Source organism: Gallus gallus, chromosome 1 (assembly GCF_016699485.2).
Source record: "Gallus gallus isolate bGalGal1 chromosome 1, bGalGal1.mat.broiler.GRCg7b, whole genome shotgun sequence".
Classification (NCBI taxonomy): Eukaryota; Metazoa; Chordata; class Aves; order Galliformes; family Phasianidae; genus Gallus; species Gallus gallus.
The window spans coordinates 45730176-45744773 of record NC_052532.1 but is presented as its reverse complement, the minus strand read 5'-3'; the positions used below and the strand labels follow the sequence as shown (position 1 = coordinate 45744773).

General features: G+C 44.1%; 1 protein-coding gene and 1 long non-coding RNA gene across 3 annotated transcripts; one reads left to right on the top strand and one right to left on the bottom strand.

The window, feature by feature from the left end:
• The first annotated feature begins 1417 nt into the window (after window positions 1-1417).
• On the top strand, window positions 1418-13795 carry HAL (histidine ammonia-lyase). Of its 2 annotated transcripts, NM_204404.2 has the most exons (21): window positions 1418-1743; window positions 2195-2255; window positions 2432-2459; window positions 2759-2833; window positions 2938-3010; window positions 3096-3162; window positions 3362-3399; window positions 3478-3603; window positions 4499-4638; window positions 5802-5849; window positions 7557-7704; window positions 7783-7878; window positions 7996-8054; window positions 8863-8943; window positions 9771-9836; window positions 9921-10086; window positions 11146-11280; window positions 11795-11903; window positions 12001-12070; window positions 12964-13129; window positions 13566-13795. In NM_204404.2, exons 1-20 carry the CDS (start codon window positions 1497-1499, stop codon window positions 13111-13113), a joined length of 1983 nt encoding a protein of 660 aa, NP_989735.2. In that variant the 5' UTR covers window positions 1418-1496; the 3' UTR covers window positions 13114-13129; window positions 13566-13795. The 2 variants fall into 2 exon arrangements, with proteins under 2 accessions (NP_989735.2, XP_015139202.4); XM_015283716.4 differs by having other exon boundaries at window positions 12964-13795.
• Window positions 5467-11825, bottom strand: LOC121109484. Its single transcript, XR_005850269.2, has 3 exons — window positions 10897-11825; window positions 9748-9828; window positions 5467-8079 (listed from the first exon to the last, which is right to left on the bottom strand). It is a non-coding gene; the product is annotated as an uncharacterized LOC121109484 (long non-coding RNA).
• Window positions 13796-14598: the final 803 nt, after the last annotated feature.

Here is a 14598-nt window from a genome sequence, read left to right as displayed (position 1 = left end):
TTTCCTGTTAGCAGCTCTAACATAAATTAAGGCTTGAATGCATCTTGTTAGATTTTACTAAATCAAGGTACTCTGTGTTCTTCCATTCCAATCTAATCTACATATGTCTGTTAACTAAAATGAGCTTAACTTTTTAATTAATGTTCTGTCAGACATCTTTTAACAAATTTATTGAAGTACTGGCTTTTTTGGAACCAAAATAGCGTTAAATGAATAGCAAAGGAACTACCTAAACTGTTAAGGCTTTCCTGCATTAAGGACTCAGTGAGACATGCAGTCCTTTTGTTGCTGCCCCTCTGAGTAATAACTTCTAGTGGGAAACTTCACTGAGAGGACTGAAAGGAATTTTTCTCTATTTCAGATTACACTGTTCCTTCCATTCACTCCAAAATGTAATCAGTCTCCTGTGAAAGTTGTGCCTGAATGAATGGAGATCTTCTCAGAAAAGGATTTGATAGGAAGAAGGGATATCTGGTACTGCTTCAAGCTTTGCCATTGCAATGAAACCCTTTACTTTCATTGCTTTTCATTTTGGGACAGCTTTTTTGGTCATAAAAGTCCATATCCTATGTAGTGATTTAGCAGTTAGCAGTTCATGCTGCCATCTGATCTTGACTTCTTGCTGCCAGAGCTAGGAAAAAGGCAGTGGCAGATACAGCTTTCAGTAGTGTCCTGCTCTGCTGAGGTGATGGTTCCTACACACCGATTTCCACCAGTCTTCTGTGTGGTCTTCTTCTTTGCATCTGTCTGCAGAAGAAATTTGGCATAGCAGCACCAGTCCTGGTGGTGTGCCCATGTGTCCTGTTATTTGTTGCTACCATTCTAACAATATCATCCCAAGCACATGTGAGAGGATAACGGAGGGAAGCTCATGAATCTTCTCACCTGCAGTAGAATATTGTGTCCCAAAACTTCAGCACAGGAGTGAGCAGCACAGTGTCTTACACTGCTCACCTTCATCCTGCTCTGGATAAAGAGCTAAGGGTGTAGTCCAATCTCCCTTCAATCCCAGCAGCCATGACTACATGGGCTGAATCCCTTCCAGCCCTGTCCCTCATGGAGGTTTTCATTCATGCAACCTAATACCATGTGACAGCTCTGCTAACTCTCATTAAACCCTTAAGTTTTCAGAACAGCTGCATTTCCTCTTACTCTGATTTATTTATTCTTGATACATAAACTCCAGCTCCTAAATTTTTGCTTTTATATTCCTGATTTTTGGCCAAAAAAAAAAAAAAAAAAAAAAGAGTCCCGTGGCAGTGGCTTCCTTTTCTCTTTCCAGGAAAAGGGTGTGCTCCCTCCATTTGGTTTGATTGGTTGAAGTTAGCTGAATGCATCGATCTCACTTATTTACAAAGGTGGGGATCTCTGGGGGAGGATTTTTGCCTTTATCTGCTCAGGACACTGCAATCCAGTCAGCAATCCTGCCGTGTGTGAATGTAAGGCTGCTTCACTCTGCGGCAGCTCTCAGGAGAGGAACAGTCTGGGGAGGAAACATGCCAAGATACACAGTGCATGTCCGAGGAGAATGGCTGGCAGTGCCGTGCCCACACGGCACAAACACGGTCGGATGGCTGGGAAAGGAGGCTGTGAGGCGGTACATGAAGAACAAACCTGATAACGGCGGATTTACCTCAGTGGAAGAAGTAAAGTTTTTTGTTCGGAGGTGCAAGGGTCTCGGCTTGCTGGATCTTGATGATACAGTGGAGGATGCCCTGGAGGACAATGAGTTTGTTGAAGTTGGTAAGCAAAAGCTTAGGCCATGTGTGGCAGAACAATTGCGTTGGTGCCTGAGTCAGCAGCTACGTTTTAGTTCATCTAAAGTTGTATCCGAGACAGTGTCAAAGGTTTGTATGGAAAAACAACCAGATGCAGCCTTTGTTAGGAAGAACTATTTAAGGTTTAGAAGTTACAGGACGCTGTATACAATCATCTGTGTAAGATGTCATATACTGTTGATGATAGGGATATGGAGCATGTGTCCAGGCATTGGACTGTCCTGTTTTCACCTTTAGAGTACATAAAATAAACTACATGAATGCTAATTATTTTCCTGGAGGCATACAAGCGTGTTTGGTGCTGACAACTGCAAATTACATCACTTAACGTTATGTACTGTAATTAATAACATATTCATCTGTATGTAGAATATGGTTAGATCCTGTTCTGATTCACTTTGCGTTGTCTCTTCTAGTTATAGAGGGAGATATAATGTCTCCAGACTTCATACCATCTCAGCCAGAAGGAGTTCATTTGTATCCTTTGTTGAATCTTCTCCGAACGTTTTATATTTCCAGATATACAATTTTCTAGATTTCCATGTTCCTGAAGTGTTCCTTCATTCTTAAAACACTTGTCCAGCTCTAATCAAACAGACACTACTGCATGTGACATACCATTTGCCCTTTATTTTCCTTTACAGAACTTTCAGATATAGCAAGTATCGAGAACCAGAACAGGTAGGAATGGCCAACGATTGCCCAGCTCAGTGATGATCTGTATTTATCAGAGCTTGTTGAGAGTTCACCCACTGTGGTGTTCATGACGGTGGTGACTGTCGGTTCTGCTGGGCCTAGAAACATGTATTGTAATTTCCTTATTATGTTTTTGTTATGATGGCCTTGTCTTACGGATGAGAGTGTGCAGGAGCTTCCCATCACTGCTGAGCTCTGCCTGTTTGTTTTGTTTTGTACCTCTGATCGTTAAGCAATGTTACTTGTGTATGTATCCCAGACTAAAAGGTGGTTTCTCGGTGTAGTATATCTCTTTAGATGGCAACAGCTTAACAACGCAGGACTTGGTCAACTTAGGAAAAGGGCTCTACAAGATAAAGGTAAGGATTTTGAACAAATGTGGCTAAAAACTACATGTTTATCTTTCTACAATTAGAATTACATGAGGATACATAAATTAATGCTCAAAATGCACGTTCTCTAGCTCACCCCTGAAGCTGAAGCTAAAGTCAAGCAATCGCGAGAAGTGATTGAAAGGATTGTAAAGGAACAGACAGGTGAATATTTTTATCTCCGCTAATTGTTTTTGTCAGTCACTTTGAAAGCTTTCTCTCCCTAACCAGAAATGTATGGTTCTTGCAGTTGTTTATGGAATCACCACGGGGTTTGGGAAGTTTGCCAGAACTGTCATTCCAAACAGCAAACTGATGTAAGTTACGTGATCAGCTTTCTCCCTCCTTTCCTTTGGGGAAAGAAAGAAGACAGAACACTGCAGAGAAGCATATTGCACACTGCGTGCTTATTCTTCTGTGGCTGGATGAGAGGGGGCTGCTTGGCTGTACCTGTTTTGTGCAAAACAAAAATCGTCTTTGAAAGAGTTTCTTATGTAACTCTTTTACTTTCTGTAGGGAGCTTCAAATGAACTTGGTTCGTTCACATTCTGCAGGTAATGGGAAATTGCTCAGTGTTTTCCCTTTCTGTGCAGTTGGTAGCAGGTCGGTAACTGAGCCCACTTCTGTTTCAGGTGTGGGGAAACCTTTAACCCCAGAGAGGTCCCGCATGCTGCTGGCACTGAGGATCAATGTCCTAGCAAAGGGCTACAGTGGAATATCCCTAGAAACCCTCCAGCAAGTTATTGAAGCATTTAATGGTAAAAAGATGCTTACAGAAAGCTCCCATTGTTTGTTGTTGTTATGTTTATGTTTTCTGTTTTCATGTTCTTGTATGCTTCGTTGGCTTTTATCTGTTTGTTTAAAGGATGGGCTTGATGAGTCAAGCTGTGGCTGTTGTTCTTTTGTTCTCTTGACTTGGTAGTTGTGAGAAACCAGGACTCAGTCCTCTACAAGCCCACGAGTAGAGGCTTTATTGAAGAATTTGGGTGTAAGCAGAAATGTCAGTTGTGCTGCTTAGCACTTCAAAAGAAAAGAAATAGGCTGGTCTCTTCCCTCCTCTTCCCCTGATTTCCTGGGTATCTTCATTTCACATAATCACAGAATCATTAAAGTTGGAAAAGACCTCCAAGATCATCACGTCCAACTGTGAGCACCACCATACCCACTAAACTGTGTCCTGAGCAGAATCCTGGAATCACAAAGGCTGGAAAAGACCTCCAAGATTATTAAATTCACACATTCATTGTGATGAGGCAGGGGAAAAGGCTTTGGAGATGGTTTCTAGGAGTCATAAATTTTTAGTGGGATGAGAAATAAACTTTGAGCTTTGACTGGTGGTAAGCTTGTGATGGGGATCTGAGAAGAGTGACATTTTGATTGTAACATGTGCTTATAGAGGCAATCACCACTAGCCATGGTCCTCTCACTCCTTTCAGAGCTGAATTCAAAAGGGAACCAATTTCTGTATAAACTGCAGCTAGTCTGGGAGCAGGCACCAAGCCTCTCTGCAAGAAGAGTAGTCCTATTTGTGCGACTGACCACAGCCATTAATTACAGAGCATAACTGTGACCACCTTCTTGATGGCTTCACTGTTTTCCAAGGAGTATATTAAGGGGACGCTCTAACAGGAGCTGTATTTGTTTTATTTCTAGCTTCCTGCCTGCCTTATATCCCTGAGAAGGGAACGGTTGGAGCCAGCGGAGACTTGGCCCCTCTTTCTCATCTTGCGTTGGGATTAACAGGAGAGGGAAAGATGTGGTCCCCAAAGAGTGGCTGGGCTGACGCTAAATATGTAAGATTTAAGAGTATTTGGATTTTGTGTACTGGTTTGAACTGGGACTAGGTTGGGTTTAGCAGCTCATCCTCTACCTTGAAGAAGGTGGATCCATTAAAATGGGACAACTAGCTCACATCTCTGGAGCAGAGAAATGAATGCGCAGCATGTCCAAAAGAAATCCCGTGCTGTGTTATCACAATGTGAAATACTCCAGTGACATCATTTAGAGGTGGGCAGGATGTGATACCAGCTGTGAAACAGCTATTGCTACATCTTCAACTCCATAAACATCAACACTGTTCCAACAAACCCAAGGTCAATTTAAAACTGCAAGGAGTAACTGGAGATTTATTAAAAGCAGGAATTTATCAGTAACATTTCTAGTGCATTTAAAATGGCTTTAAGCAGATACACAGATTTGGACATTTAATTTTAGAAAGATTAACCAGGGCCAAAGGGAAACTTTACAGCACCCTCCCTTACAGCAAGATGCCTTATAATGGAATTATTTTTTAATAAATTAATTGCTATCCTATCACTAATAGATCAGCAGATGACTGATCTGGTGTTGAACATCTCCAAGACTGGGTTCTCCGATGTCTTTCATGGTAGTTTGCTCTTTCAAACATATCAGTCCTATCTGTAAATATTTGAACACCAGATTTATTTGTAGATTGAGAACTGTATCATCACAGTAGGCTGGAGAAGTAGTGAGAACTACGTGGGGAGAGGAGATAGGGAGGAAAGAGGCCAGCATGTCCTGGACCTCCCATTTCCTGATGTCAGAGGGACCCTGGCTCATTCTTTTATGAACCTATGTCAGACAGAGCTATCACCACAAGGCGTGGTGGCACCACAAGCCTTCTCTATTACTCTTTCCCACCAGATAATACATGGTAGATGTTAATGGGCTGTGGCAATATCTCATAGTAGTGTTCCTACTGCCTTCTTTTAATGATACTGGGAAATGAGTTGCTAGTTTAGAAGCCCAAAAATGCTCCAGAAGAAAAATTAGTCTAAATTGTTTGTAATATAAAGCTTTTTTTCTTCCTTCACTTGGGGATTTTTTTTTTTATTTTGTATTAATGTACAGAAAGAGTTACGATTTTAAAGTTTGGGGTATTGAATTACTGAAATATATGTATGTGTATATCTCTCTCCGTTGAACTCCTTCACAGGTCCTCGAAGCCCATGGTCTGAAACCAATTACCTTGAAACCAAAAGAGGTAATGAAGGGTAATGTCAGCTGATGAAAAACAAGTTTAGTCAATCACTAGTTGCTTTATACTTGCAATTGAAGCCTGACATGAGCCAACAGTCATTTTAGATCAAGCTTCAGAAAGGTATTTGAAGTCAGCCATGGGGAGGGATGCCAGAGACTCCATTCACCAGGAGAGCTTATGGCAGCATTTCCATTGCAACTCCCATCTGTGTGGGATTCGGCAGAACCGCAGCTAAACAGAAGCTGTGACTGTAAGGCTTCAGGTCAGCAGACAGATAAGTGCCATCCTGCCTCCTGTCCCCATTTCAATGCCAGTGATATCCAGTCCTTTGGCAAGCAGTAACTGTAATGGATCTGTATTTCCAATGCTCCTGACCGTCACTGGAAGTTATTGCAGTAGCAATCCCATGTGTCTCCAGGTCAGTGGAAGGTGGCATCAGTGAGAACAGGATTCTTTTTGATGGAAACCATGGTAATGCAAATAGTAATAGTAGATGTATTCCTTGCAGCACCAGTGCAGATCTGTCCTTTTGGTCACCATCCAGCAGTTCACTTTGCTGTCAAAGCCTAGAGGTCTTGTATTCACATCTGTCCTCATTTTACAGCCGAGGCTTTGTGATTTGTTACAAATTTGAATTTACACATAGGTTTGTATTGCATCCTTAGAGAAGATAGCTCCTATTAGTGGGTTATAGAAGTCTGAAGGCTTTTGCTGTGGATGGCTTTAGAAAAAATGCATCATTTCACTTTTAAAATATACCCTATGACGCTTAGTGTGCAGCCACTAATAGTCATGAGTGGATTAAGCTGTACTTGAGAAAGTACCATCTTGAATGGGATTTACCTCTCATTGTGTCACCCTACTTGACTTGAAATGTCGGTCCCAAATGTGATGTTTAGATTGTCTCTGTAGTGACTGAAGGGGGACAGCCATCTTCCAAAAACACTTCATCTCATTCCAGAGCGGCTAAGAAGCCCTCTGAAGGCACCTCTCTGCCCTTTGACCGAAGCTAGAGTTCGTGTGACAGACCTGAACCAGACAGCTGACTTCTAGGTGGTTAAAATCAAGTGAGATTAACCTCACTTCAAGTAACAAGTTTACATGGGAACACTGCAGATTTGAGGGTTGTGGAGTCCTCTGGTATGGGGCCTCAGAAGCTGTAAAATGACAACAAGAACAGTAGCAGCAGGAAGCCAAATCCAGTATCTCCTACAGGCGAACAGAAGACTCTCGTGTTTGTTTAGAACAAAGCTGTACTTAGCTTTAACTGCACTCAACAAATCTTTCAAAGCAGTTAAAACTTTTAATTCTCTTTCAACTCTCCATTTCCTTGTTATGACTGTTTTTGCACACCCCATAACCCTAACTTCTTTGGTTTAATGACTTTTAAAAAAGTAAAACAATTAAATTCCACTTCCAAAGCACTTGGAAAAGACTTTTCATTTAAGTTTGAAGTAACATGAACTAAATCTCTTTCTTGGGACTGCTGGAATTCCAAGAGTGTCTATAATGACTTAGCAGGGTCATGAACATCAACAATTTATGTAGCAAAGATACTTGGTCAAGCTGTGCTTATTATGATTTTCTTCAGGACAATCCAGGGAGCTCAGCAAAGGTCTTTAAATAACTTATGTGAGAAAGAGAATCATCACAGAGATGGGGAATGATCGCAGCATGTGGACTTGGTTAACATCTGTTCTCTCTTTGAAGGGTCTGGCTCTCATCAATGGGACACAAATGATCACCTCGCTGGGATGCGAAGCAGTTGAAAGAGCTAGCGCCATTGCTAGGCAAGCAGACATAGTCGCTGCCCTTACACTTGAAGTCCTGAAGGGTACAACTAAGGCCTTTGATACTGGTAGGTACTGAGCTTTTCTCTGTTTGCTGGCAGACACTGGAGAGAGGCAAAGCCAAGCAGTCTCATTTATTTTGCTAGATATCCATGCTGTACGTCCACATCGAGGGCAGGCTGAAGTGGCATTTCGATTCAGGTCCCTTCTGGATTCTGACCATCACCCATCAGAAATAGCAGGTAAATAATGTCAGCCTTCACCATGCCAGGTTGCATAGGGCAGGCTGGGTCTTACAAATGTAGCACATTTGCTTTTGTGTGAGGAATATTTGGCTTTTGCCCCTTTGTTCTTCCTAGAGAGCCACCGATTTTGTGACCGAGTTCAGGACGCATATACGATGCGCTGCTGCCCTCAGGTAAAAATTGACTTTATTTCCTTTCCTGCCAATAGAAAAAAAATGATATCAGAGTTCCCACCTCAGAAACACAGTCACCTGTGCATTTTGTCTGATTTCATTAGAGGAAGAGATTTTGTCTTCTCCCTCACTTCAAAGTTCCTATTAATAGTGATGTGTAATTTGCTGATCCCCTGCACACGTCTGTGTTCGGATCTGAAAAAGGCTCAGTACTGGAAGCAGGGGGAAGGTGCTGAAGGTGCTGGTTTCCCTATTTGTAGGTGTTGAAGAGTATTTCTTTTGCACTGATGTGAAGACGTTGAACTGGGGAAAGGTGTTTCTGGAAGGACACAGAGTGACAAAATTTGTGTGTATTTGTAGCGTCTCAAACATAGTGGATGAACTCAGTGCCCTGAGTTTTAACATGTGCAGAACTATTATATCAATGGAATTACCAAAAGTTAGCTGATTAATAAGAGTTCTCATTTTCTGTGGGGAATTTTTAAACAACATTCCCCTTGTAACTCTTATGCCACTGATGAAGTACCTTATCTTCCATTTGGGGCTGTGAAACAAACACGAACAACTCAAGAATGACTTATTTAGCACTGCTGCCATCGTAACAGAAAACCAAGCCTTTCAGGTGGCTAGGTTGGGTAGTGTCCCAAAACAGTACTGCTGCTGACTTTAAGGGCAAATCCAAGATCATCTTCAAGTGTGTATGTAGAGACCGGGACAATGGGAAAGAGAGAACCTGCAGCTGGGTCAGCACCATGAAGGTGAACTAAGTGCAGACACTCAGCACAGATGCTAATGTCTTTTCTTCCAGGTCCACGGAGTAGTAAATGATACAATCGCTTTTGTGAAGGACATCATGACAACTGAAATCAACAGCGCCACAGACAACCCAGTATCTTTATATGATTTTCTTTGCACACTTTTGTCTGTCCTTTTTTATCTGTTTTGTTTTGTTGGTTGTTTTTTTTTTCCTAAGTAATTATTTGCATATGAGGCTAAAAAGAAAGTCCTATGGACTTCAGTCAGTAGCTACCTCTAATTGCCATCAGTGCACCCAAGTATGTGTTGAAGCAAGGAAACCACTCTGATTTCAGTTTAGTGTACATTAAAGATGTACAAGACAGTACTCTATATGCTTATGTTGAATACACAGAATGGTGGGGCTTAGCAATCAAATGGACTTAGTTGGATGGTGACTTGTCCTATGAAACGTCTGGTGGTGCAGAATTAGTGAGACCTGCATTCCAGGGCAAGATTTGTGTGCCATTGAGGAAGGCAGACAAAACATGTGTGATCAGTAAGCCTCCTCGTGGTTCAGTGAGGCTGGGTTCTTCTCAGCACTATAAAGATGCTCTAACATCCCACTGTGAGCTGCCAAGCCGTGCTGCTTGATACCTAATACTCTACCTGCCTCAGAGAGAATTCACCAAGCAGCTGTGCTAGGATTCAAACACGTGTTTCTATACAACCCTAGTAATTCCACTCCCTAACTGAGCACTTCTCTTCATCCAGTCCATTGGAAAAAACACGTCAGAACTGTGTCTACAAGTTCAGAGAACTGAGACTGGGCTCTCGTTTTCTGAAAAGTGGCTATGTAGGGGCAATACAATATATCTGCTAATAAAGGCCTACTAGTGCAAATATTCCTTCAGATAAGGAAGATGGCATATCCGTCATGTAAGCTCTATTCACTTACATTTGTGCCTTAACTCCTTCAAGATGGTGTTTGCTGAAAGAGCAGAGACCATTTCTGGAGGAAATTTTCACGGTGAATACCCTGCAAAGGTAATTAAGCATATGGAGAAAAAAGACAGCTTTGTTTCTGTTTAATTTTCCTGTCGTCTGATTGAATGAAGAGATCTTTTACAGGCTTTGGACTACTTGGCAATCGGTGTGCACGAACTCGCTGCAATTAGTGAAAGAAGAATTGAGAGGCTCTGCAACCCTTCCCTCAGCGAACTGCCAGCATTTTTAGTCACCGAAGGAGGTCTGAACTCCGGCTTCATGATTGCACACTGCACAGCAGCTGCCCTGGGTGAGTACTTAAGCTGTATCAACAGGGCAAACCAAAGGACTACTTTATATTGAGGCAGCTGTAATTTCATAGTTGTTGTCAAGGGATCCGCTCCTGTTTTCCTTCTCTTTTTCACATGCTTCGAGCTGGCTGGCTGTCATGTCTGAGCATTCGGTGCAGCTGCAATTATTTCAGCTCAGGGTTCTTTGTTCTCCACTGCCCCATGAGAGCGCTTACTGCTCTGAAGTGAACTTTGGGAGTGTTTGCATCCTGATGGGCTTAGCAGAGAGCACTCTGATGTTGCCAACCCACGAGCCCCAGCTGAAATTGGTGAGAGTTATGCAACCAGCAGCCTGCACATCAGCTCAAATAGGGCTGTAAAACTCACAGTAAACTCTGCAGGTAACACATACATCTGCCCATGCCACTCTCCAAAACCTAGAGCCTCTGCCTGAATAGGGTTGGTCTCTAAATGGGAGAACCTTCATGCCTGGATTCTCACAGGGACACCACTTGTCTCAAAGCAAGGCTGAATTACTTGGCATCTCCGACCAATGGCCAGGTGCTTACAGCAGTGTCAAACTCTACAGCCTACAGGAGATTGGATTTCCCAGGGCAGGGTGTTGGAGGAACATGCCAAAAATAAGCACTAGTACATTTTTCCTCTAGTACTCATGACTAAAGCAACAACAAACATTCTGGCCTCTGGGACATTGCAGTTCATAGGGAGCTCACGTGAAGACAAACATGCTGTGAGTAGAGGGTAAATTGCAAGCAAGAGATGCAAACAACCAGGAACAGAGGGCATTGGGTCAATGAGTAGATAAATACCTTGCAGAGAACTAGTCAGTGAGCTGACACCCAAAGACAGGTATTGGTGACTTTTTCGAAGACAATGGCAGTTTTCAAGGTGTTCCTTACAAAGTACTCAGCTATAACATCAATGCATTCTCCAAAGAGAAGTGAAGGTCGGACTCTCCTGCAGCCTGTGGTAGTGGATGGGCCCTTTTTTCCAGGCTGGCCATTGCTTCTGGTGTCATTATCTGTTCTGCCCTACATTCCCTCATGGGGTTTTTGCAGTTTCGGAGAACAAAGCCTTGTGCCACCCCTCCTCTGTGGATTCTCTGTCCACCAGCGCTGCTACGGAGGACCACGTGTCCATGGGAGGATGGTCTGCAAGAAAAGCACTGAGAGTCATTGAGCATGTGGAACAAGGTAACGTTAAACTGCTGATTTCCAGGCAGACCTTATGCACGTAACCAGATTAAGGTATTAGTGCCATTCTATTCAGATGCTGTTTGGAAAAGAGACAAAAAAAAAAAAAAGGCTTAATTCATTAAAAGTAACTTTTAAGATGTTTTATTATACAAGCAGTTGGATCTTTTAACAGAGATGAGGTGAACCTGGGGCTGTGTTTCTTATGACAGAAAACTGCTAACTACAGGCTGCTCAGCAAAACTTTCCTCTCTTGCTTGGAACAACAGCTCGCTCTCTTGCTTTTTTATTCTTTTATTTATTCATTTGGCAGAGGGTGTGCTTAATACAGCTGTTAGTGGGAGAATGCACTAATACACAGCACACAAACACTGAACTCATTTGCCCATACGTGTGAGTGCTCAGGGCTGTGTGGATCACACCAACTACACCAAACACCATGGAGAGACTGGTGAAGGAAGCCTCGCCTTGAGCTGTGCCTGCTGAATGTCTCTCCCGCTGTTGTGATTTCTAGTTCTGGCCATAGAGCTGCTCGCTGCCTGCCAGGGCATTGAATTCCTACGCCCCCTGAGGACGACCACCCCATTGGAGAAGGTCTACGACCTCGTGCGCTCAGTGGTGAGGTAAGATCAGATAAATGACTAAGGTGGGGGTCACCCACTGCTTCAGAGGCCTGATGTTGGCGGTGCCGGTGGTTAATGTTTGGCCAACTCATTGCAGGCCTTGGATGAAGGACCGCTTCATGGCCCCGGATATTGAAGCTGCTCACAGGTTGCTGGTGGAGCAGAAGGCGAGTGCTGGCTTCTGGCAGGTCGGTGTAGCCTGGCCATAGGGGCAGCTGCAGCTCCTCTGAGGGCATGCCCCTCACTACACTCACTGCTGGAGCCGGAGGCAGTGCTCCTGTGCCCGGAAGGGGGGGGTTCTCTCTGGGTGCTGATCCCCATTCGGAGGGGCTGCATGTGCTCCCCAGCCAAGAGGCTCCTGGGCACAGTAAGGGGGCAAGCATGAGGGAACAGCAGCGGCCAAAGGTGCTAACCCAGGCCAAGTGTTTGCACAGCTGTGGGACTGCAGAATCTCTCTTATTTGTTTGTAAAATGTAACAAAACAATTATGGAGAGTAACCAAATGGACTAAGATCCCAGTCTCTCCTCTGTAAAGCTTTTGATCTGCAGCTGTCTTGCTGCCCTTAAAGAAGAGACAAAGGAAACTGTAGAACTCTCTCCTTTTCTGCCTTGAACAGCAGCCACCACCCCCTTCCCTTTCCCTTTGGCCCTGTCAGCTGCCATTTGTTTCCTTGGCCCTCTCATGACCCAGTGATGTGGTAACAAACAGCAGTGATCCTCTCCCAGCTGTTACATGCTGAGTATTAACCTGGCTGCAAGACATGACGCGACATCTTCATCTCACATCCTTTCACCTTGTCCCCCCAGAGCTGTATCTTTCTCCGTCCCCTTTCATCTCCATCCACATGCTTTTCCCCACCCCTCACTCTGGATGCCCTGCTGTTTCTGCTGATCTCCTACCACCAATGCATGCAGGTCTGTAATTCTCACCTACATCCCACTAACCTTCCCAAAGGGTTTCCTGAAGTTGTGTGTTGATGTCTGACCAAGTATGAGAAATTCTTTGGTTTTGTTTGGTTTTTTTTGCTTCTCACTCCTGTTTCACTCTCTGATTTCACAGGTGTGGGAAGTAGCCGAACCTTACATTGAAAAATACAGGAGAGAACACATCCCTGAATCCAGACCTGGTTCACCAACAGCCTTCTCCCTGGGATCGCTGGAAAGGAAAACACACGATGGCCACAACCACAGGCATCACAGTGAACTGTAACAATTGCTCTCCTCAGGTACAGAGCAGACCTGCCCTGAGTGTGGCTGTTTCACCAAAACTCAGCGTGGTTTCTTCAGGTGGCCCAAAGGAACCGTCTGTCTCACTCAGGAGCACATAGCAGTAGTTAAGAAATGGCTCCCTAGTTCCTTCTCATGGGAAAGACAACTTGGTCATGATAGTGTGCATTTTATTACACACCCTGAGCTTTCAAACACAAAACATTCAGACTCCTGCTGAAATCAGTGGACGTTTGACTCAGTGCCTTCTGTATTTTTGTCAGCTCTTTGCTTGTATTCTCCATATCTCTGCCAATGATATTGAACAGCTGAGACTTGTTATTCTTACTTTTTTTCCTATTTTTCTTTTCCTTTGGGAAACTGCTGCAGTACCCTTCATTCTGCCATGAGCAAAATTATCTCAACGCTTAACCCTTCTCCCCTTTGTTCCTGCAGCACCAGGCACATCTTATGTGAAGCATACAGATTCTTGTATAACAAAAGCGTTTTGGAGACAGGTGCTTCATAAATCAAAAGAGCTCTGTGCGTAAGAACACGCTGTGGTGATTACTCCTCCAGAACAAAAACACTGCATTCTGATGATGGACTACATTTAATGAAGATTTTCAAGACCTATGGGCTCACACCTGCAATAAATGCAGAGGCTCCACATATGGCTACAGCAATGTGTTTTCCTGTCACGATGAAACGTGTTAAAAGTAAAGGCTTAGCTTAGAAATAAGCAGCCCAGGTAGCAAAGAGAGCTGCAAAGGGTACTGATGGTTTCTGGGAAAGCAGCAGGAGGAGGAGGAGATGTGGGAGCAGTGGATGTGAACCAGAACTGGAGACCCGCACTTCCACTACTTACTGGGCATCCAGCTGGCTGCTGGTGGCCCTATTCCACTTTGAAACTTGTGTTGTAATGTGCTCCGTGTTACAGCATCGACCTCTGGCAGAGGCTTTGTGTGTTTTGCAAGAAAGAGTCAGGACTTAGGCTTCCCATCATAGCACAGTGACGACATTTAACGGCCAGTTAAAAACCAGTGACCTCGGCAATACTGGCCTCGTGATCACAGCCACAGGGGGTCCATCGTGGGCTGGAAACCCTCTAGGCCATCAGCTATGCTGCAAGGGGCAGCCAAATTACTGGTATGGGGCCACCCATATGTGTCTTTGGAGCCTGAAGTGGGAAGTATGCCCTGAGGATGGGATACACACCCACTGGCAGGCCAGCAGGGAGACTCTGAACCTGGCCAGGAGAAAGCACAAGTTGTGCAGGGTCCTGCCCCTGCCCTACAGAGAGCCAGGTGACTCTTGACCTGTCACTCCGAGTTACAAACATGAGTGTGGTGATGGGCCTACAGCCCAGCAATAAGCAGACCTGGGAATTAGGACGACCCTATGGTGAATGAGGTCCCTCCTCTGGCCTCTGTCTCTCCCCCATGTGCCAAATCTGTCTCCACAGTTCCAGCTACAGACACTGCAACAA